Source organism: Malus domestica, chromosome 10 (assembly GCF_042453785.1).
Source record: "Malus domestica chromosome 10, GDT2T_hap1".
NCBI lineage: Eukaryota > Viridiplantae > Streptophyta > Magnoliopsida > Rosales > Rosaceae > Malus > Malus domestica.
The window spans coordinates 30,475,895-30,500,519 of NC_091670.1; the positions used below are offsets into that span (position 1 = coordinate 30,475,895).

Genomic DNA, 24,625 nt, shown 5'->3' on the forward strand with positions numbered 1-24,625 from the left:
TAAACTAATAGATAATTGACTAAATAAACATCCTGCAAAGTTTCAATAAAATTTTCCAAGTTTTTCTTACAATTTCCGTGGTTTTCATATTATTTTTATCGACATCGATAATATCCCGATATTTTCATCGATATTTCCGTGTTTTTGAACTACCGATATTTCCGATATCATCGATATTTTATACCTTGGTTGTACTATAGAGAGGTGCCTCCTTTTTACTTAAAGAGTGAGAGAGGGGGAGGGTTCACCCGACCTCTATTAAATAAAGTGTGTTGGCAATGTAATTAACTTCGTGTCCTATTATTGTTGATTTTCCACAACATGATTAAGCTGGTGAAAATGTGGTGATAATGTATAAGACTCCTTAATTTCAAGAAATGTTAGAGACTGTATCACATTGTATATCACCTCTCTAGCATAGGTGATGCCTACTTCTGATGTGGTTTTTATTATATTTTTTATATTATAAAGCCATACATTAATGGTGGATTAGGCTAGTTAATTAGGGCAACATGCCCTTGTTACACCCATATTCGATTTCTATCCATGTAGATTTAAAGTAGTTTAAAACATATGGCTTATTTACGGAAACACCTCCCTAAAACTCAACTCGTTTAACTTAATTCCTTGAAATTCATATTTTGTCACTTAACCCACTGAGACTAAACTTGTGCGTCTCACTTTGCTTCTACATCCAAAGCCTGTTAATAAATCCGTTGCAATTGTTTACGTTGTACAAATAGAACTTCTTGTTTGTTGAGATGTGTGCCACATAAATAGTTTTGACGGGTTTATTAACGTATTTTAGCAGTAGGGGCAAAGTGAGATGCAAGTTCATTTCAAGAGATTAAGTGGCAAAATTTATGTTTTAGGGGTAGATTTATGACTCGTTTGGAACTACTTATTTAAAAAGCACTTATGCTCAAAAGAACTTTCAATTTTAAGCACTTTTATTAGAAGTGATAGAGATAGGTTGTGTGGCTGTGATTTTACCACTTGTATCAGTTAGTTAGTTAAGGTGATAGAAGTAGTGAGAAGTATAAATACTGTTGAGTGTACTTACGTAGGGATTAAGAAAATCAATATACTGAAGCTTTCCATTCTCTACTTCGCTCTCTATAATCTCTCGAGTCTCTTCTCTATCTCTCACTACATTTCTGTAGGTTAACAAGAAGCACATTGAAAGTTTCAATAAAAATGCATATTCTTTTGGACCAACACTTCTTCATGTGCTTTTTTGAACCCAGAAACACTTCAAACTTTTTTTATGTAAAACAGGGCTGGTTTGGTATTGTTGTGCTTTGAACAAAAATTGCTTCTGCTGTGCTATGAGAATAAACTCTTTTTTGCTGCTTCATGTTTTCAGTTTTTTTTCACCTAAAACTGTGAAAATAAACTGTTTTTAAGTATTTACCAAACATCTTTTTGAGCTCAGCTTTTTTTTATACCCACTTTTATAAAATCACTTTAGTACCAAACCAGCACGTAGTCATTCACTTTTAGTGCTTTGAAAGTACTTTAAATTTCCAAACAAGCCCTTATTTAAGGCTAATTCTATGGTTCACAAAACCGCTTTAAATTACAAGTTGCCACCCCCATATGCATGAAAGGATTTGGGATTTTACTCGTCCCAAATATGAAAAATCTCATAAATACAGAAAAATTTATAGCTATTATCGAGATAGTTCACCGTTGAACACTGATGAAAACCATCAGACTCTCGGTCTACATTATTGAATCGAACTGTAACATGAAATTTGGAAGATTATGCCCACATGACGGTGTTACAGTTACACTGAAAAAAATTAGGAGAAAAAGAGAAATTTGGCTTGATCTGAATCAACACAAATGTTTTCCACATAAGCAGTTGTTTGTAAACAGAAGTACTACAACATATCTATTGAGTTGAGATAAATTAACACATTGAAGCTATCTGATACAATCAATTACAGTGAAATGTTAACAGTAAAACTCGAGGAGGATTCTTATGCACACGTTAGCGTCGTGGCCAGTTATCAGGGCGAAATGAAATCACAAAGGAGTTGGTGAATGAGCTCCGACTACGTACTACTCTAAAGTTTACTACACTTGATCCTTTGCTACATGCTACCTGACTAATTGATCGATATAATCCTGAGAGAAACTTGTCGGTCTATGATCCTGTATGAAGCATATGGGGCGTATATGTTCAAGTCTGGCGATCTATTTACAGTGCCAGAAGTTTGACGTTTAACGAGAGACCCAAATCTAAGCAAGAAAGAAGAAAAATAATTAGAACAAGCTCCGTCAGAAGAAGTCATCAAAAGCCCCCTCCTTCTCACTTTCAGATCCTGCAAAATGCATCATCGAGGGAAAAAAGGAAACATAAAGCAATGAAACACAACTCGTAAGTTAGAAACATAAACCATTTTATCCAAGTTGCAAGGTGAGAAAATGATGTGCAAGGAAATGACTGCTGAATCATGATATCTTATAGAAAATTTGAGAAGATTCTAATAATTCTTTTCTCAATTGAATAAAAGGCGGCAACAAGCTGATCTAGATTGCGCTTAGTTTTAGCAAATTAAATCACCAGAGAAACATTAAATGTTATGTATGATACAAGACCGTTGTGACCAAAAGGTCAAGGGTTTGAGTCGTGGAAACAGCCTCTTTGCAAAGCAAGGATAAGGATGCGTACGATACACATTCCCCCCAAACCCTCGCAAAGGAGGGAGCCTTGTTGGCCTAGGGTCGCCCTTTTATCATATAGGACCATTGTCTTTCGTGAAATCACTTACAAAGTGGGATCAAATGCAAACTCACTTAGAAAATTGGTGGGGTTCTGGATTAAAATTACCTAAAGGTCGTACCCAGTGCACAAGGCTCCCGCTTTACGCAGGGTCTGGGAGAGGTGAATGTCGGCTAGCCTTACCCCCATTTTATGGAGAGGCTGCTCCCAAGTCTCGAACCGGAGACCTACCGCTCATGGGCGAAGGCACTTGCCATCGCACCAAGTGCGACCTCTTCTGGATTAAAATTACCTATGACCAGAAAATTAAAATGCATAAAACTGAGCTAACCTGAAACTTCTATGCCTGAAACGTCCTGAACTATAAGCTGGATAGAGTTGGGGCCGAGAGAGGAAAGGTTAGCTGAACTTGTAGCTGGAGCTGGAAAAGTGAAATCTGAGTCGGCGGATGAACATTCAGAGTTACTGGAAATGCTATCAAACCCTTCATGTCTAACAAAAGGTCCTGAAGTTGTTGAACTTGACTTGGACGCGGTAGATAAGATTGTTTTCAGCTCCGAAACTTGGTTTGACATGCAATATATCATCCTGACACACACTAGATTATATTTAGTATTAGTCAAATGAATTTATGAGCAACTTTACAAACATCATTAGAATGATCGTAAGTTGTCATATATGCACAAATCTAAACAAGTAAGAAGCAAAATTCCCATCACTGAAACGCTCCGTCTCTGGTACTTTCCGGCTTAATGCATCTTAATTAATGATTTAAAGGAATTTAGATTGGGAATCTCATTACAGTGATTGTGAATCGAATTATTTTTTAAAGAAAAACCTATAATACGCTTCAACAAATAGGATTTGAAAGTCCTAACATACAGAAACTATATTTGATTCCTTTCTATAGTGAAGAAACTAGACAAGCACATACACAAAATGAATGAGAACTGAAATACAGACAGAGTATAATTTGTACTACCTGTTCAAAGATTCCTGAAGTTGATGAACTATTCTTTCAGTTTCCTCTAATTTTTTACGTCCTTCCTCACTTGATACCCGAGCTTCCACAAACCTCCTTTCACACTCATTGGCTCTTTGTTTTTCTGCTTGTAACATGCCCTATGTGAAAAAAGACAGGAGTATCAATTTGTAGATGCTGTAATTCCTAAGCCAGTAAAAGATGGCAACAAAATTGAAATAAACCTAATGTTAATTCCCTTTATCTATTAGTTCGATATCATTACCTTCAGACTTTCAACCTCTGCAGTAAGAGTTTTAACTCTTTCAGCATTTTGATCAGGACTTGAAAGATCTTGGGTCATAGAGCATGCGTCTTCAGTTTCTACCTGTGCAACCTGACATTTAGACAACACATCTATTTCAACACCTCCGCTTACATTAGTAAGCAGGGGGGACTCCGCATTTGTTGCCTCTTTAACCTTTTCTTTTTCCAAGTCAGTCTGCAAAAATTATCTAAACGTTTAGTAAAAAGTAAAAACACTTGAAAAGCACTACCTGACATAATGCTCAATACTCGTCTGTAACAAATAGATTTCATTACGAGAATTGAGAAGTAAAGAAACTTTGTGCCACATTATTGTGAGTGCCATGTATTGATTTCAGCAAGTTGATCAGGATATTCTTTGATATTTCTTAATTTCTATCAGTGCAACCTGATATTAAAGCAACAAATACATTTCAACTTTGCTTACACTAGCTTGCACAGAGGACTCCAACTTCGTTGTTTCTTCTCCTTTTGCTTCCAAGTCAGTCTGCACAAATTAGCATAATTCAGTAAAAGAATTTAAAAGGGACTGCCTAGCATGAAGATTCTGAACTCGGAGAAAGTACAATAGTCATCTGTAAAACATTAAGTTCATAATACAAATTTTAAGTGAAGAGATTATCTTTTGTGATGCTTCTGATCATGTAGAAAGGAGAGTTCCATTACAAGATTTAAAAGTGAAGATATTTGGCGCCCCAGTAACCCTAGCAATATGTTTATCATTCATATGCAAAGCATTGATTTCTTAGTAAGAGCTTAGAAGTAAAGAAATTTGGTGCCGCATTATTGATATTTCTTTGAGTTCTGAAAAATAACTTTCGGCTTAGATTGGGCTCTACATCTAAAATCACTATGAGCAGCCATTGCCCGTAAACCTCTCTTTAGACAATTCAGGAGAATTTAATTTTGAGATTTTCTCCACATGTTTCACAAATCCTTTGGGAATGTGAAAAGCAACCAAATATGTAATATAGAGAAACAAGAAACTAGGTCACCTGAATAACTGCCGCATTAACTTTACATCTAAAATCTTCACGAGCAACCATTGCCCGTAAACCTGTCTGTAAGACAAAGGAGGACCAAGATGAGAGCCTTTTCTCAAACTATGTATAATTTATATAGAAACTTGGTACATTGCATGTAGAAAGTCTTCCAAGCCAGGCATTAAGACAAATTCTATGAAAAAGTGAAAAGCACCTATGTTTATTGTATATAGAAAGTTAGCAACGGAGGAAGCTGGATAATCACCTGAATAATAATTGCCGCATTAACCCTATATCTAAATTCATCACGGGCAGCCATTGCCCGCACGCCTGCCTGTAAGATAGTCGAAGAGAACTTTATTCTGAGATAATCTTTTCTCGCCAGGCGTTTACGGGCAGTCTTCTGAATTTTAACTGCAGAAATCTCCCGCTTCTTGAGCTTCAATAACTTGCGAGCCAGTTCTCCTGAATCATAACAACGAAATACTTGTGAAATATTGTATTATATAAAACTAGCAAGTAAATGCGGGTAATTGCAAAGGTATTTAGTATATATAGCTGATAAGCGCACTAACTGCTAGGGTAATGGAAATCTACATAAATGAATAAGGAGGATCAAATCCATCAAAATACATTCAGTAAAACTTAAAATTTTAAGGATTTTGCATTAAAAAAGAAAAAAAAGAAACACCTCAAGAAAATGGCTACCTCTTCTTTTTATGCACTCACCTTTACAAAATGATTGTACGCAAATAGAAGCCTCCAGTGTAGAAACATACTTCTTACGAGTAATACGAGTTCTGCCCCGGGTTTGAATCACCTTAGCTGAGTCACCGAGTAAGAGTATTCTCTTTGCATCTAGCTCAGCCATCTGACCAGCTCTTAGGAAAACCTTTGTTTTCCCTATCTGAATAAACAAATAAATAGATAAAGCTTAATTGAATATATAAAAATATCTTGCAAGTAAACGTAATCTTTGATTTTAAGGTATTTCACACTGCCTCTATAAATAAGCCATGGGTAAACTCTTTAGGGGAAAATTCATTATTTACAGAACAATTTTGTGTCTTGAATTTCTATTAGTCCTCCTATTTTCTTTCCTCCCCTCCTTATTCCCTCTTCACTCTGTTTTCAGTTATTTCAATTGGGTTAGGCATCATAGCTAATCCAATCAACAATCATCATAGGTTCGGAGATTCCTTAGCATATGATAATTCTGTTGAACCACCAAGGCAAAGCCAAGTATATCTGGAGTTCCATAATTTTCTGTTGTGAATCTTGTCATGTGATTGTCAATGTAAGAGAGATTGATAAGCACTAACGCTCTTATTACCTGATAATCTTTAAGCCCCATCTTCACCAGAATCTTTTCGCTGGCTTCATTTTCAGGACAACTGATCATATAGGCATTGAGTTCAGAAATGGGAACATAACCAAAACGCCAATGAAAAACCAGAAAAGATAGCAATGAGATTAAAGATGAAAATGTTGAAAAAAAAAACATGGATGCATAAAAGTTGAAACTTACTCCATTTTTAAAACTTCCGGGGCCAGGACACGAAATCGAGTTAAAAATTCAGAAAAACTCCTGTAAGTAGGGTATCCAGCACATTTTATTCGCACAGCCTCTAAAACACCCTATGTAGATGACAAAGTTTTAATGCCGCCAATTCATAATAAGTCATATACACACAATTCACGTTATACTTACACCAGAACGTAGCTGTTGCAAGACATTAACATTCTCGAATATAGCAGGCTTTAAGACACTATTCGGCTTTATACATCTTATGTAATGGGGTTCTGTAAAATTTAGTATTTCCATCAATTGTTGGAGTTGTAGCTGCATCAATAAGGTCAAGAAATTAGGTTTCACCTTTATGAATTAAATCATCTCATGACACATGGAAAAACATGAGTAATTGCTTTTCCAGTATTTTCTAAAGTACAATCCAAAACACCAATATTTGTTCTTTCTGAGACCACAATTGTAGGCAGATGCCCTCAATAGAAGATACCTTAAAACGAGAACTGATGGATGAGAACTTGGAAGATTTGGTTGCCTCCTCTGTAAGTGGAGGGAAAAGGCCTGCTACAAAAGAACATGTTGAAGCACTCAACAAATCTCGATGTTCAGGAACAATATAGTCTTTATTTTTGTCTAGGAATTGATCAGACTGATATTGTACCTGAAAAAAGAAGTGCAGAAAGTTAACAAAGTTCAGTGGAAACCACATTACAGAAGATATATTTCAGTGCAAAACACTGGAACCAAGCTCACTTCTCCTGCATAATGAACAATGGTGAAATCTGAGCGGGTCAGTTTTGGCTTCATGAAGCGTTTGTGATCTTTGAATGTCTGATACAGCTTCGTTGAAAATGTTTCATGAGTTGATTTTGGAAACATACTGCAATGCGACAATGTTATCCAAGAAAAATGTGAGTAGAAATTTAAATGAACTATTGAAAACTTAAGTTTTACAATAATGTTTGATAAAAGAACAATGGAGTCAAAGGATTAGATGCAACCAATATCTGATTGATTTAAACTTGGCATGCATGAAAAGCAGGGTAGAACATCTAATCTAATGGTGGGATCGGAAAAGATGAATGTGATAAATTGCATCCAAGTGATTTAACACCTCTCTCTCTCTCTCTCTCTCTCTCTCTCTCCATGCACGTATGTGTACATACTACATAGGGTCTTCAAAAAGATGAATGTCATAAATTGCATCCAAGTGATTTAACACCTCTCTCTCTCTCTCTCTCTGTGTGTGTGTGTACATGCCAGTGTGCACACACGTATGTGTACATAGGGTCTTCGAACATCCTACCTAATAAAATAAATCTTACAAAGTTCCAATAAGAGAACAAACCATACTATATAAAAGCAGTTTCTTTTCTTTTGGGCATGAAAATAAGAACAGTGTCTTGATTTGATAAAAAGCTGGAGATGTACTATTCACCTAATATGAAGTATCCGAGCAGGAATCTCTGTCCACATGTGTGTGCAATTTCAGTGAAGAACGTGGATATTTTCTATCTTAACTTCACCTAATAAGAAGTATCTGAGCAAGAACCACTTTGTATATGTGCAAGTGTGTGTGTGCATGTAACTGCAGTCAAGAATAAGAGATGTTCATACCAAGCTTCATCAAGTAGAGCAATAATCCCACCTTTCTTCTGCAGAAACGAAATCAATTAGTGATGAGTGTATGGCAGCTAATTCAGTATACTACATAATTTAACTGCTGGACGAACAAATCAGAAATACACTAAAATAAATCCGAATATACCATTCAGAAACACATGCAGAATTTTAACAATTATTAGCACGGAATGAAAAGAAATTCTGGGGTCCAAAATAAAGGTTGCAACAACAAACATGAAGCCCCATAGACATGGCCGTTTGTAATTATACACTCTAATATCATGAATGATGCATCCATGGGAAGGGACAAGTCTCTGTTTTTAGAATAAAGGCGTATACAACTTTAAGAGAGAGAGGGAGAGAGAGAGAGAGAGAGAGAGAGAGAGAGAGAATAAAAAGAAGACCTGTTCAATGAGATCCAGGACATCTTTATTATCAACAAATTCTATGTAGCTCCAATCTATTTCTTCTTTAGTGTATTCCTCTTGTTCCGTCTTGAATACATGCTGAATCAAATCATAACACTTAGATGGTACATTAAAAAAATTTACTTAAAACTGAAGTTTTCAAGTATGACTAACCTCGTACCTTGTTGAAATGTTGTTGCAGCTTTTCATTAGTGTAATTAATACAGAACTGCTCAAAACTGCATTAATGAAACATAATAAGTTAGGACTGAAAATACTCAGTGAGATTCTAGCTAAATTTAGTTTCATAGTTCTAGCTCAATTTCATATCCTCGTTTATTATTATCTATAACTGAGTGAATTTGGATTCAGCAATACAGATGATTTCCCAAGTACCTTAGTGCAGGTCAGAAGTTCAAGTCACCCAATGGTAGGTGGTGATAGGTCTCCTTATGTGTACTAATAGTCTAGTATAGATTACAATGTCCGTTTTGTATTTGTTACATGCACAGAACTTAATCACGCAGATTCCAGCCCAAATATATCTATGCATTCCACATTTTTTGTAGTCAATCGTTACCTGTTAGTTTTGAAGCTTTCAAAACCATATATATCAAGAACCCCAATCAGACATTTTGAGCTAGGGTCTTGTCCAATTGAGAAATTGATCTTATCCACCAACCTGAAGATACAAAGGAAAATAAATAAATCGATAAAACCAATATTGTTAGATGCTACATTTCCACGGTAAGCATTTGAGTGAAAATGATTCAGAAGATAGAATGTTACCAGTCAAACAAACGAGAATATATAGTTTTGGCCAATCCATCCCTGCTAACTGTTGCGCCAAGGGGATCAAGACTTCTTTTAATAATTTCTTCTGGAGTAACCATTACACGCTTACACAGTGCATCTTCCAATGCCCGAGGATTACACCTGAAATATGAATAAGACAGATCAAAACTGCACTGTGATTAAAAGAGAAAAGTATGAATTATGTCTATAGCAAAGCTTGAGTCACACATGAGAAGTTCTGCTGTCATTTGAAGATGAAAAAGGGATTCATCATTTTTCAGAACAGATGAGTCATTATCTTCCCCATTGGCAAAATCTATATTACCAAGGTGAAGAATTGCAGCTACAACTCTGAAAATAGCCTCCTGAGAGATGAGACAAAATTATTCCCAGATTTTCAGTATAATGATACTTAACTTAGCAGTAAACAATTATCAGATTCAACTAAAATAAAATAAAAAATACCTGTTCTACTGCATTTATTCCAACAACATCCATGCCTCTCCGAGTGGCAAGATAATCATGTTGATCACTTATTCCATCAAGTTCATAGCAATTTGATTGATTCAGATAGTGATATAATTTAGGTTCTCCCAACTTATATTTCTCTGTTTCCTGATGAGATTAAATCTGTTAACAGGAAATTTTTGAAAATATCATAGATATGCACTAAAGTAGAAAATTGAGCTATCTACCTGAGGTGGAGCAGCACAAAGGAGATAAAAACAGTGATAGTTACGCTCGGAATCCGAAATCTGGCAAACACGAGATCTCTCTAAGAGATATGTTCTAATGGCTGCCCCTGATATTCTACCACGTTTATCAAATTGAATCTCGACAAATTTCCCAAAGCGGCTTCACCAATATATTCAAGAGAAAAAAAGTTAGGTATGGACTACAAAAAGTTTCAATGTATTTTTTTTTTTCCACCAGGAATCTCATCACAAACAACTGCAACCCTGGTTTTTAGGTGCACATGCAAACCTGTATTACTTTCTACTCCTGATTTTAATATACACTGAATGCCCATGAAATAGAAGACGTTAAAGTATATCCAGAGACATGCTGAGCCTACAAACCTAACAACAGCAGAAACAACACAAAATCTCAAAGCATTTAACAATTTCTCACCTGGAATTGTTATTTCTAACAGTCTTAGCATTGCCAAATGCTTCAAGAACTGGATTTGACTGTACCATGTCAGTTACAACAACAACAACAACAAATTAGAATGGTACAACCCAGTTGAGAAAAAATATTAATAAAATGTTGGCGCTGAATATCATTTTCTTAGTGATGGGAATGAATGGTTATGCAAGGGTTCAGATCTCACTAGACTGGCTAAAAAAGTTAGATGCCGAAATACAGTTCAAGCTAAACAGCTTACTTCTAAAACTTTCTGTTCAACACTCCGCCCTTCAGCTGCAGCATTACCACCCAAATAGGCAAGGTAGCGCATAAGCATTTTAGTTGTTTCAGTCTTACCAGCTCCGCTTTCCCCACTAACCAGAATCGAGTTGCCTTTTCCCTCAGTAATCATTTCCCTGATCACATTCAGGAAATTCAATTAAGTAACTGCATCATCATTTAAAGATAAAGAGCAGCATGCAAAAGAAACACAGTTCACCTGTATGCAGCATCTGCTATTGCAAAAACATGAGGGCTCAGTTCTCCAAATGGCACTCCATTATACCGTTCCATCATATGAGCATCATACAGATGTGAGAGGCTTTGGAATGGATTGATGGCGATGAGAATGTTTCCAGTGTAAGTCTGCCATGATGTCAAAGTATTATAACAGAGATGCCCATAGCTGCAGTGATTAATCACTTTCTTCACCAGGGTGTACATTATTTCACTCAAAACAGAAGATGAGAAAAATCTTACATAAATTTCATTTATCTCATATCTAGTTGCCAAATTGTGAAGCACTCCAGGTTCATGCAAGTATGCTAGCTTAGTCATGTCATCAACTCCATCAGGAGGAGTTTCTGTATCTTTTGGGTATATTTTTGACAGCTTTGCAACAACCTGGACAAAATGAAAGTAGGTCGACTGAACAAATAAACAAATTGGTGTTTCAGTAAAGCTGCATATGAAGTGACATTTTGGCACATGACTCAAGGAGTCATTTTACATAAGGAAACTAAGATGGAAATATAGAACAGAAGCTTCTAATAAGAAGAGACTTTCAGTAAGTCCCAAAATGATAACAGATCTGAATAAATTGCTTGCGAGAAACTCAAAATTATAAAAATTATATGCCTATGAAGTCTTTCAGGAGAATATAATAAATCTTGCAGAAGAAGAGGAGAAGGAAAAATGATGGAGGGAAGGGGCAAACCACAATGATATAGACCATGCAGAAAAAGAACCATCCAACACAAAAAAGATAACAGCAGATTCGATCTCTTCTTAAATAACATCTTAGTATTTCTAAGCAGAAGCTAGAACGATGCAGAAAACTGCTGCCCAAAGCTGGGTTAACAAGCACTAAAATACCAATGTCTATAAATGGAGAGAAAATCTTATCGTGCTTGAAATCCAGTTCTTAACCGTCTCTTTGGTTAGCCAAAAACACAAAAAATAAAGAAATATCACGTCCCAACTGCTACTTCTTTGCCTAATGAACCCAACATGTACAAAATCATATAAATATCAACGAAGATCAAAGACCCAAAATCCTTAAAACTGAAACTAGCAAATAATAAATTAGAAAAATGTTGGATTTAAAGACAAATGAATAAGACCAAAAGATTCAGACTTAAAATAATAACAACTCTTGTGGCAGAAAGAAAACAATAACAACTGCATTACCTTATTCCCATCACTAGTTTGAATCTCAGCGTCATCACCCTTAATATTTAGTACTTCACCGTCAATCCAAACTGATTCTGGTTTTTCAACCCAAACATGAGAACCAACAACAAAGGTCACTGGCTTGGCCTGCAGCAGTTAAAGGTTTTACCACTTAATCAGTTCAATGCTTTCTTTTCCCTTTCAGTAAGCAGTTAAATCTGGAATGCAAGTAAAATACATCTCCTTTTTCGCATTTTTGTTTGGACAATATATACCAAAATCCACAATAGTCAGTTTACATGTTCAGTAGGTAATAAGCTCATCAGATCACCGACCACGGAAAAAAAGAAACTTATGGGATCTCATAATTTATCCACTGTGTTTTCAATCTAAAAAGATTACAACGATATCCCTTGGCAAGTTTGAATCCACCTACAGTAGTTTACAGTACTTTAAAATATGTCTTTTCCGAAAAAGCAAAATAGTTTTCCTTAATCTACACACTAAAGGAGCAGCATTCATCATCATACTACATTTTCATGGGAAGATCGCAAATAGAAACCAGAAATATAAAGCAAAGTTTCGAAATTTGACACACCATTCCAATCGATTCTCAACGAGAAACCCAGAAACGCAGATACCCTTCTGCACAAGAATCAAAACCCATAAAGATTTCAGCGATTTTAACTTCGATTTCTCATAAAAATAATGGTAGACTTTTAGAGTGGAAGGAAACGAAAAAACTTGCAGAAGTTGCTTACTCTTTGCTTTTCTTCTTTTTGTTCCTCGTTGGTTTGGGATTGCGTTGTTCGTGTCGTTTGGTTTGTGGAAGTGGCAGTCTTCGCACGCCCCACAATTTCGCCATTCTTGTGGCTCTCTCTCACTCCGTTCGCGCCTTACTCTCACTCTTTCTTCACAGGAAAGAGACGACTGTTAAAATATTTTTCGAAAGTAATTCGTTGGTATTTTATTGGGCCCAAAGAATGGGTCCAACGGCGCAGGTGACTAATAAGAATAATTTTTTGCCGACTGCAAAATCATCATAATGTGATGCAACCTTTTCTGGCAGTGTTTTTACTACACTTCTCTAGCTTGCAAAGATTAAGCCTCGTGACTGTTAATCTTTTCAGTTGGTTAAACGTCTTTTATAATCGAATACTAATCGTTTTACTACACTACTCCACTTTGCGTACCTTGTTTATCAGATAATCATTTTATAATATACCGTGAGTGAGCCATGAGGTTAAATTATGTGGGGCCAAGATTCTAAAAGACGCTATATGCTAGTCGGACGGTAATGTGGGGCCTAGCGCCTAGACGGATTTAAATAAATTTATTATATTTCGTGCAAATAAGTATCTGTTTATACTTAAAATATATATAATTTCATCATAAACTACAAAATAGAATGACATATATATCATGAAGTATTGGAATATAATGAAAACATAAGGAACAAGCATATAATGTGTGTTCATTTAAGTATTCAACAAGTCTCTTATAATTTATTAAAAAAATAAGGGCAAAAGACAGTTTACTACCATCATGTTTAGTGGTTTTCAACATTTAGTACATCAATTTTTTTTCATCCCAGAGTCATACTTAAAGTGTAAATTTTGGGACAGTCTCATACATCCGTTAGTCAATCTGTTAGTTCTCCTGTTAAGTGATGACATGACGCCCTGATTGGACGCCACGTGTCATTAAAAAATATTAAATTTTTATTTAAATAAAAATAATATTTAAAAATATTTAAAAAAATATTTAAATAAAAAGAATATTAAAATAATAATAAAATATATTTTTTTTCTTCTTCTCTTCTTCTTCTTCTTCTTCTTCTTCTTCTGGGTTTGGTTTCTCTCTTCTTTTTTTTTCTTTTTTTTTTCTTGTTCTTCCTCCTTCTTCTCCTTCTTCTTCCTTCTCCTTCCTCCTCCTCCTTCTTCTCCTTCTTCTTCTTCCTCAATAATATTATAAAAAAAAAAAAAACCCACCTGCAAAGAAGGAGAAGGAGGAGGAAGAGAAGAAAAATAAATAATACCCGAACCCAGAAGAAGGAGGAAGAAGAAGAAGGAGGAGGAGGAGCAGAAGAAGAAGAAAGAACGGAAAAAAAAAATCGAATCCAGAAGGAGGAAGAAGAAGAAGAAGAAGGAAGAAGAAGGAGGAGGAGGAGAAGAAGAAAGAAAAGAAAAGAAAAAAAAAACCGAACCCAGAAGAAGAAGGAAGAAGAAGGAAGAAGAAGAAGGAGGAGAAGGAAAAGAAAAAAAAAACAACCGAACCCAGAAAAGAAGAGGAAGAAGAAGGAAGAAGAAGAAGGAGGAGGAAGGAGAAGAAAGAAGAAGGAGAAGGAGGAGGAAGAAGAAAAAAAAAAAAAGAAGAGAAACCGAACCCAGAAGAAGAAAAAGAAAAAGAAGAAGAAGAAGAACAGAAGAAGAAAAAAAAATATTTTTTATTATTATTTTAATATTTTTTTAATATGATTTAATATTATTTTTATTTAAATAAATTTTTAATATTTTTTAATGACACGTGGTGCCCAATCAGGGCGCCACGTCATCACTTAACGGGAGAACTAACAGTTTAACTAACGGATGTATGAGACTGTCCCAAAATTTACACTTTAGGTATGACTCTGGGATGAAAAAAAATTGATGTACTAAATGTTGAAAACCACTAAACATGAGTGTAATAAACTGTTTTTTTCCCAAAAAATAAAATGCAAAATGAAAGTTATATATTTTATGTGTAAGTGAGTCACAAACTAGGCGGGTGCTTAGGCGGGTCTGCGCGGGTCAAACAGGTGCCTAGACGATCTAAGCAGGCAGCTCAGCAAGTTTAGGCATTTTTTAATTTTCAAACGTCTATGCATTAATCGGAGCGGTGACCAACCGCCTAACGCCCATGCGGGGATTTTTAGAATAGTGTGGGGCATAGAATAGTGAGATATGTTTTGTGTGTGCAAATTGTTTGCGTAGCATGAGATGCCTTTTATTTTATGGAGTTTTAACAAAACACTCCTAGTACTGTTCACTTTTAACGGAAAACCATATTTTTACTTTTCCCAAGTACTATTCACAACACATTTATTTGTCATTTTTCATTAAAACTAAAGTTTTTTTTTTTTACTTTTCTTTAGTTCTCCTTTTATTTTAAGGAGAAACTAATGAAAAACACTAAAATACTTCATGTTTAATCAACATGACACAAAACTTTCAAAATTTCCAGAATAGGCAAAAGCAGTACTTCCACCACATCATTCAAAGAAGACACCAAGCAAAATCATGGAGGAGTCCAAAACAGCATAAAAACAAAAGATTCCATTTTCACTTTCAGAAACAATCCATGTTTTAAAAAACAATGACATGGTCATAGAAAATGAAAATATTTTCTATATAATATTACATCTTTTTGAAAAGATCTTTGTAACATACCACCATCATACTTGTGTATATGAAGGGGTTCTGCTTCATGCACACACAATCGCTAAACACAAACCTCTACACAGACGAACACACACCTACGGAGAACCAACTTTCCATAGTTTTCTAGCATCCTTTGTAAACACTCATTCTTTGTAAACTTCCATCCTTTGTAAATTTTTTATATATCAATAAAAGAGTAAGTGTACATATTCAAGCAGTTTCTCCAGTCTTAACTAAGTTTCCATTCTTTCTTTTGGTATGTTTGTTTAAATAGACTTCCAATCCAAAACAGGAAAACACTATTGTAGATATATTATTATCTTGCTAAACTGATGATCATATTTTGTTCGAGCATTATTTTATAGTTGAATGTTTGTCATACAAATAATTGGACATTAACTAGGATGCCTATGAGTTCTCAGTATCTCTGAGTTTAGTCTTTGTGGTCTTATACCTGCATTGTAAGTAGTCATCATGTTGAAACATGCCGAGTTCTATATGTAAGGTTTTATGTCTAGTTGTTACAATGGTCATCCGACTATTTTACTAGGCCTTACTCCGAACTTGGTATCAGAGCCAAGTTTAATATTTAAATAATATTACAATAAAGTATCTTGATGACATAAGTCATCAACACAACTGATATTACACACTTGTATGTATTTTGAATGAACATTGTATATTACTGTCTTGGTCAACCACAACCATCAGGAATTTGTTGTCATAGACATCCCATTATAACTAGCATGAAGAGAAGATTAGCATATATTTATATAAAAATAATAATAAAAACATGAAGAAGTAAATGTTTTATCTTAGTTATATTGAACACCCCACTTTTACCAATAAGGATAAAGAAGTGCAGCATAAGGTATTAACAACAAAAAGAGCACTGATCATACTTTATAGTCATTGAGAGAATAAAGAGAGTTTTTAAGAACCATTAGCGAGAACTTTAGAGAATGGTAGTCTGTAGTTTATGATAGATTCCCTTAATTTAGAAACTAGTAAATAACAAAAGAGAAAAATCACCCTATACCAAAATAGTTTAGTTTGTTATTTTTCATTAGGCGATCATAACACTACTACAAAATGACCTATAACTGGCGGTAAAAAAACCGACAAGAAAACATAATTTATGTCGGATAATAGGTAAAAATTTGACATAAACTCATGCAATGTTGGATAACATAACCGACACCATTGCTAGCGTTACGAAAAGGCTTTTGATGTCAGTTAGTCCCCTTAATCCGTCACGAAAAAAGAAAGCAATATAAAATAAAAAAGGATAGTAGTGTCGGGTAAAAGTGACATTCAAACTCACATCGGATACAAAAGGATAGTAGTGTCAGTCCTAACCGACACCACCTAACTATTTAATAAATAAAATAAACTCTATATTGTCAGCCTTAACCGACACCACCTAACAATTCGATAAATAAAATAACAACTATACTGTTGCTCATAAGGGATACCACATACTATTAATAATAAAAAAATAAAAAGTTTCCTACCACAAGTAAACAACTTTATGAGTTATTGAGGAAACACGACTGTTTTCAGCAGATCTATCACTAATGCATTCATAAAAGAAAAAAAAAGAAACAAAAACATGTCATTTATTCAGTTTGGACGTGGATTTTTCTTTTGTTCTCAGAGTAGGTCAAGTTCCAAACGGTCCACATGTATCTTCAAATGATACATGCATTCCACACGTTGCAGATCCAGCAGAATCTCAGCACAAATGAGTGTATACCTTTCAGATCCGAAGATGTGTCAGTTGATAATTTGTTTGCCTTTGGATCTGCAACTTCAACATTTCTTTTTCTCGGATATACCTTAGGTCGTAATGTCCTACACAGACAATGCAGAAATATGAGACATGTCGTGATACATAGCCATATTTTTTTAAGATCAAACCTACAACATGTACAAACAAGTTTTCTTACCTTTTGTTTGCTTGGAACTGTGATTTAACCAAGCCACTCTTTGTCATTTCCCTTGCGGACGCCATACCAGGCATGGTTTTGCTCACAACTAGAAACAAGGAGTTCACATTCATATATAGACATATTTAATGTATATCGAGCTCACATCAGTGAAGGGAAATCAGAAAAGATTATTACCTTTCTTGTAGATTAGCTGAGATCAGACGTTTGGGGACAAGTACCGTGACTATTGGACCTCTGTATCTTTCTTGGGTTGTATTTGCAGCCATTGTACATGTATCAACAACAGATTTTTTTTTTTTAACATCAAAACAAGCACATCCAAGGTGAATTTTATATGCGACATGCAATGAGAGATCAGTTATAGAGGCTAGTGATTTTACCCTTTTTGTTTTGGATCTGAGCTATTCGAGTGTTCTTTTGCCTTTTCCCATTATTTCTTCGGCGGATCCAGAAACTCGTACACAAATCAAACAAGAATGTGTTAGTTTGCTTCTTATTTCTGTATAAAAATCATCAAATGGACACATATTCAACAATGACAGGGCCGATGTTTACCTCTGTAGGAAGATTGGAGCTTAGATGTGCCTACATTTCCATAGCAGACTCGCTGGTTTTGGGTTTTTGCATAGAAGAGTGAGTAATGAGGTGTGGCTAGGGTTCTAGGGAAATGAGATGCAGCTAGGGTTCTGATATTAAAGGGAGAGAGGGTTGAGAGAAATGAGAGCGAGGAAAGACGCAAGAGAGGAAGAATAAGACACGAGACATGATAGATAAAGAGCACCAACCTGTTGGCTACAACCAACATGAAGCTTTAAAATATTTAAAAATAATTATTAATGTCGAGTATAAGCGACACTATTCTCTTTTTAATCAACATTAACTTTATGTTAGTTGAAAGTGACACGATTCGTTTTTTATATGACACCACCATTTAAAAAGATTAAAAACTATGCTAGTTATAAGCAACATTAACAGTCTATGTCAGTTATAAGCGACATAGACAGTTTATATTGGTTATAACGGATAGTAATTCCAATGTAAAGTGGTTGTCGGAAATGTCTAATCTACCACTATATTATATAAAACCGACACCAACCACCAACACAATAAGCCACTTTTGTAGTAGTGTAATCATATTTTACATAATGAAGAAAATCCCCAAGCAAATAGTATCATAGATCTTTTTATTAGTCAACCAGAAAATATAAAATTAGAAAATTTTACACATAATAATTTATTAAACCAATTATTAGACTATTTAAAAAAATTAAAAAAAAACTGTTAGACAATATATAAATCACATTACATCCCAACTAGAAGATAATAATAAAAATATTCAAAAACTTCCTAGCAAGAGAGATAAAATAGCTCATTGATACTAGACCTATAAACGGGTCGGGTTTATTGGGTTTAGGTCGGGTTCAACCCGACCCGTTAAGCTAACGGGTCATCCGTTAACAATTATTATATTTTTTTTTGTATAAAGTTTATTTTTTGTTATTAAGACTTTACTAAAATTACTAAAATATCATTAACTAACGGGTCTAACGGGTTGATCCAAAATGACCCGTTATTTAACGGGTTGTTAACGGGTTCACCCGTTAGCGACCCGACCCGTTAAGCATCCACCCAAATACAAATATTAACAGGTTGGGTCGGGTTGGGTTAACGGGTTGGGTCCAAAATGCCAAGCCTAATTGATACCATAGATAGTAAGCCCAAACAAGTAGAAAGTGGGTCACTAGAAATAGTAGAGCAATTAAAATTAGAAGTTTAAAAGTTCAATTAGTACAGAAAGATTTCACTTAGCAAATAGATAGCATAATAAAATAGATAGATCATTAATTTAATGGCCGATTCCTGAACCCATAGAATATATATCCAAGTTTTGAAGGAATTAGATATTAAATAAGGAACCAGTTTATTTAATTGATTTTTCATCACAAGTAGATAGTAGTAATATTTCAATTAGATAAAATAATTTAATCATCCAATTAGTTTTAAATTTAGTTGAAAAATTAGATCAAGTAGAAGAACAAATAGCATAAATTAATCAAGTTTTGCATAACACATCTTTATCACTGCTGTCACCTTTATTACAAGATTAGAAAATTTAACTTTGAGCACAAATAATCATATTAGAATACCTAAGATTAATCATTTTGATAATAAAAAATAGAACACATCAGGAGAAAATAAATAGAAATTAGCAGAAGATTACTTAGCACTTTGGAAGGAATTTATATTAGTTTTATTAGAAGATTACATGCATATGCACAAGGAAGAAGCTAGGCATATTGACACACCCAAACACGAATTGTCCACTTAGACTCCAAATCAGGCTGTGCTAGTCGACACCCGGAATGTGACGAAGTCATAAAAGTGTAGTGAGGTGAAAAATGTGAGTAAATTTAAACTTAAAAGTGCCTGCATGAAAGAGTGCGCTAGTGAGCGGGAATAAACTCATTTCACACGTAAGTAAAGTACAGTAAAGGTAGGATAAGAATTATACCATCGAAGGTAATCACCTATACTAAGATTTTCCAAGAATCCTCATCGACACGCAAGCACTTCTACTAAAACCTAGAGGGGCGAAAAACAAAGGTGAGTGGGCCTAAAAATAAAACTTTGTAAACATATTTTTGAAAATGTAATAACCCCTCGCCGTAAAACAATTATAGTTTCCAAACATAACATACTAAGTATAGTATGAAAATACTTACCGTAGCCAGCAATATCTTAATAATGCAATATGTCACGACATTTCGTAAATAAACACATAACGTCCAGTAATCACATAATTTCATATAAACAAAAATATCATATTGAGTGCTCATTGACATATACTGACACACGAATTTATGTAGAGATATTTTGACATGAACATGACTGAGTGTAGTAGTGATTTGCGCTCTAGTACTACAATCACGTGAAGACTAGCGCTATGCGCTTCACATACAAGTCCTAATTGCCTATAGCAATCTAGGACATGACTGGCACCTACAATGGATCGAAAGTGAGCGTACGGTGTGATGTGAACATGCACGTGAAAGACTGGCCCTGGCCCTGGGTGAGTACTAACACCAGTGCAGCACACGATGAACACATAACGTAAATATGATCATGCCACAGTAAATCAATAATTCGATAATTCTAATCAATGCAATGTTATTCATGACTGTAACTCCAATTAAGGCATCAATAATAACACGCATACCTGTGCATCTCGTAGGATGTAGCATAATTTCATGAATTCCGTTAATACGCTAATTCTTATAAACATTAATCTAATCTAAGCGTAACATGGAAAGTTCTTTATCAAATATATAAATGGAAACTAAACAAATATGTAATATTTAAAAGCAAAGACCCACTCACAAATCATGTCGTCAAGTCAAACCTATTTCGCGGGCATTGAAGCTTCTTGTGATGTGTTGCACCTAGAAACGAAACCATTTACGTAAATATATAACATACTAACGTATATACACGTTTTCGTACTAAGTACGACAAGTAAAGAAACTATTTTAAAATGGTCGAATTTCGGAAAATGGACGATGGATTTGGGTTCGGCACGTTAAGAAACCTAAGGAGGGACCTTGGGTTCTCCCACACGTCACCACACGCGCCACTATCAAGTTGCAGGCCTAACATTTTGAGCTCCAAACGAGCTCATTTCACAACCAAAAACAATGATTCAAAAACCAATTAGAAGCTAGGAATGTGAGGAAGAGTTTTATACCAGTTCAAGGTCCAATCGTGGCTAGAATTGGCTAGGTGAACGGCCTAAAAATGGCTTGATGGTCATGGTCCAAAGTTCCAGAATTTTGGAAAAATTCTTCCCCAAGTCTATTTCGTGTTACGCTTCACCAAAACAGGTATTCAATGTCACCTTCTAATCCAACAACAAAAGAGAATTGACTTACAAAACCCTAAGGCTTACCTTGGTCGAAAACTCAAGAAACTCACCGGGAAATATGGCACCGATGGCAATGTTCATAGTTCATTTCTACACCAACTGTAGAAGAGAGATAACAAGTGAGGGAGAGAGAGACATGACGATGCAATGGCCTAAGAACTCGTTGGAGTGGTGATGGGTAGGTGATGGTGGTCGGGATTAGCTCATTGCCTTTGTGTTTACAAAGAGATTGAGGGATATAAGGCTGTTGAAAGAGCATGAAGGCTGCTGGTGGTTTGCTGCGAGGCCTACAGAAAGTGGGTGGTTCAACAGGGGCTCGCCGAAGATGGAAAAATGGCGATGGGTCACCAGTCCTCTGCGTTACAGAGATCAGAAAGAAGAGATAAATAAAGTTTGAGTGAGAGAGGGAGAAATAAATGAGAGGGAGACCGAGAGAGTTAGTGAGCTTAAGGGAGAAGAAGTGAGGCGGCAGCAAGAGAGAGGTTAGAGAGATTTCTGGAGGGGGACATGGGGACAAGGGAGGAGTGCGGTGTGGGCCCCACGTGGCTCACAAAGCAAAGCTAAAAAATCCTCCTAATACAAAATTACCAATTTACCCTCGGTATTCGGTGATTCGTAAAATCTTCGTTATAACTCCAAATTCAATTCTGTTTGTCGTATCATCGAGTACTTTGAGAATATATTATAATAATAGCTTATACGTGCCACAAGATGACTGTTAACTAAAGTCAATGATCTCGCCTTAAGGGGCATTTTCGTTGATTCACTCATTTAAAATTAATAAAATCGTAAAATCAGAGACTGGTTGTTACACATATAGCCATGATAAATTAATACTCTTTTTCATTATCTCCCATATCACCCTACAAATGGACTCCTACACAACAAAATTGTCACAACCCGTCCCGAGGATTAATTATCGTGATTGTGAAAGGACGGATTTACCCTTGGGCATTAGAGGTGTGTTGGCGTTTTGGATTAAGAAATTGGGTCAATTGGTTCTATTCCTAACTAATTGGATCCAATTAGAATTAAAAGATTAGAGAATTGTGATTGGTGTGCATGTTTGGACCACACACATCCATACCTTTTTCTCTTTCACTCCCCCGTGCTCTATCTCTTCTCTTTCTCAGTTTCACTCTCTCTCTCGGCATTGTGTACGGACAACATCAAAACCTTTGCAAACACTACGAATCGAAGTGGAAAATGGCACCATTGTGTTCGTGAAGCTTAGACGAACACATCCATACCATTTTCAGGTAAGGACAACTTTGTTTTCCCGTGAAAACCCTAACCCCGAATGAGGTACTGTTCATGCAAAAACTTATGGCTTGTTTTTATGGAATTTGAAGCTTATAGGAAGCTTTGTGAAGTCCCTAGGAGGCTAGGGATAATTTGTTTAAGGATTTTGGATGTCGAAAAGTGGAGATCGACACGTTTTAAATTTGGCCAGAAAGTCGAGGTAATTTCTGACGTTTTCTCATGAATTTCAAGGACCCAAATTGTTATATCATGTTTCTACTTGTCATTAGCTTCATTTTGGTTTAAATTTCATAAGTTTTGGTGAAGAAATAAGTGAGAACAAGGGTTTTAAAGTTTTACCCAGTTTTCTGGCGACCGGCGACTTGGCGGAGAAGATGACGGCATATTCCGTCAGTTTGGACGGAATATGTTGATGCCGTCAGTCAATTCTAACAGAATCTGTTAGGTTTAATGGAATATTCCTTAACGGTGGTTAGGGAATCCATCAGGTTTGGGCCGCGCGTGGGGGATTGTTTTGACGTGCCCTTGCCGGCGCGTGGGAGGTCCAAAAATAATTCTAAAAATATGAGGATGATCATGAGGTTGTATAGATCACTGTGGTATATTCATATACCTATTTTGAGCAATGTATGAGAAGTTATTAGCTAGTATTGCCTATGTGCTTTAAAAATAACGTTTTTATAGTTAATTCGCATATAGGTGAAGCTTATCCTGAGGACGAGTGTATCCACGGGCGACTCGGGGGCTACGACCCTTCGACATATCAGTGAGTGGGCTTTTGTTTTCAGTATATATTTATATACTTGATATATTTCCCAGAAATGTTTTTTTGTAAGGAAAGTATGCTTTGTAATAATATGCCAAATGCTTCTGTATTTTGAATATGCATTGCATGGTTGCATATATATATATATATATATATAAATGTGGTGCTATGGAGGCACAGGTGAGTTCAGGTAAGTTATGTTTGGTTGTGAATCATCGATGATGTGATATGTGATACGTGATTAAGTAATGTTGAGCTCATAAAGCTGCACCTAGGGTGATTGTGAATTAGCCATAAATATAAGGTACATGCTTGTTATTGACATCACCTCCCGCACTATATGCTCATATTGGATCCAACTTAAGTGCACAATCTTGTCGTATAGACCTTATTCATGGTTCCGACTAGTAGGTGACTAGCGATTCATCGTTCGGCTATTATGAGAGAATATAATTGAGCATAATTATATTTCACCCAATCTTGTCGTACAGACCCTCTTTAGTGGTTTTGACTTATGTGCAGTATATTGCTGTATAGGTCATTGTAATGACTCCGGCCAGATTGATTTTTGAGCTATGAATTCAGCTGTATAGACTACCTCAGGGGTTCCGGCTAACATATCATATTTCTATGAAATCATTCTTACTTGGATTGTTTACTTTGTTATATTTTGGCATGGCATACATATGAATATGATTATGTGAAGCATGAATTGAGTTGATATATTTCATATCTAATTATGAATATGCTTATACACTGATTATGGGAAAAATTATACGATTCTGGGAAAAATTATACATGTTTTACAGTGAGGGGTTAGTATATTGATGAATGAATTGATTTTGTAAAACATTTGTTTTTACCCACTCACGTTTTTTGTTTTGTGCCCCTCCAGATTTTAAGTAAGCTTACTATCGGTGGCTCGGGTTCGTCGACAGTTCTGACCTATTTGAATAATAGTAGGACATTCCTGGTACTGTGTAACTAGTACTTGTCCTACTGGACTGCACCTAGACTTTATGCTTTGATTAGGAGTGTTCACTGTTGTAACTAACTCCTATCACTTTCGTTTAGTTGTGCACTCTAGTAATTTGGTTTTTGATTATTCGTATATTTGCTATCTTTATCGCTTCCGCACTGTGCACATGGCTA

The 24,625-nt window shown here is 35.5% G+C and overlaps 1 protein-coding gene across 4 annotated transcripts; it reads right to left on the reverse strand.

Moving 5' to 3' along the window:
- Window positions 1-1,805: 1,805 nt before the first annotated feature.
- On the reverse strand, window positions 1,806-13,075 carry LOC108174396 (myosin-16-like). Of its 4 annotated transcripts, none has more exons than XR_003776842.2 (28): window positions 12,916-13,075; window positions 12,753-12,799; window positions 12,173-12,301; window positions 11,243-11,410; window positions 10,983-11,128; window positions 10,743-10,899; window positions 10,487-10,545; window positions 10,051-10,210; window positions 9,821-9,970; window positions 9,584-9,720; window positions 9,350-9,496; window positions 9,141-9,242; window positions 8,742-8,799; window positions 8,558-8,659; window positions 8,148-8,185; window positions 7,284-7,410; window positions 7,021-7,191; window positions 6,714-6,845; window positions 6,531-6,640; window positions 6,336-6,396; window positions 5,732-5,909; window positions 5,268-5,467; window positions 5,015-5,080; window positions 4,447-4,506; window positions 3,979-4,194; window positions 3,714-3,853; window positions 3,063-3,329; window positions 1,806-2,330 (listed from the first exon to the last, which is right to left on the reverse strand). XR_003776842.2 is itself a non-coding variant. In XM_029109989.2 (28 exons), exons 2-28 carry the CDS (start codon window positions 12,753-12,755, stop codon window positions 2,287-2,289), a joined length of 3,294 nt encoding a protein of 1,097 aa, XP_028965822.1. In that variant the 5' UTR covers window positions 12,756-12,799; window positions 12,916-13,075; the 3' UTR covers window positions 1,806-2,286. The 4 variants fall into 4 exon arrangements, 3 of the variants coding, with proteins under 3 accessions (XP_028965822.1, XP_028965821.1, XP_070661865.1); XM_029109989.2 differs by having other exon boundaries at window positions 3,063-3,319; window positions 11,243-11,386; XM_029109988.2 differs by having other exon boundaries at window positions 3,063-3,319.
- Window positions 13,076-24,625: the final 11,550 nt, after the last annotated feature.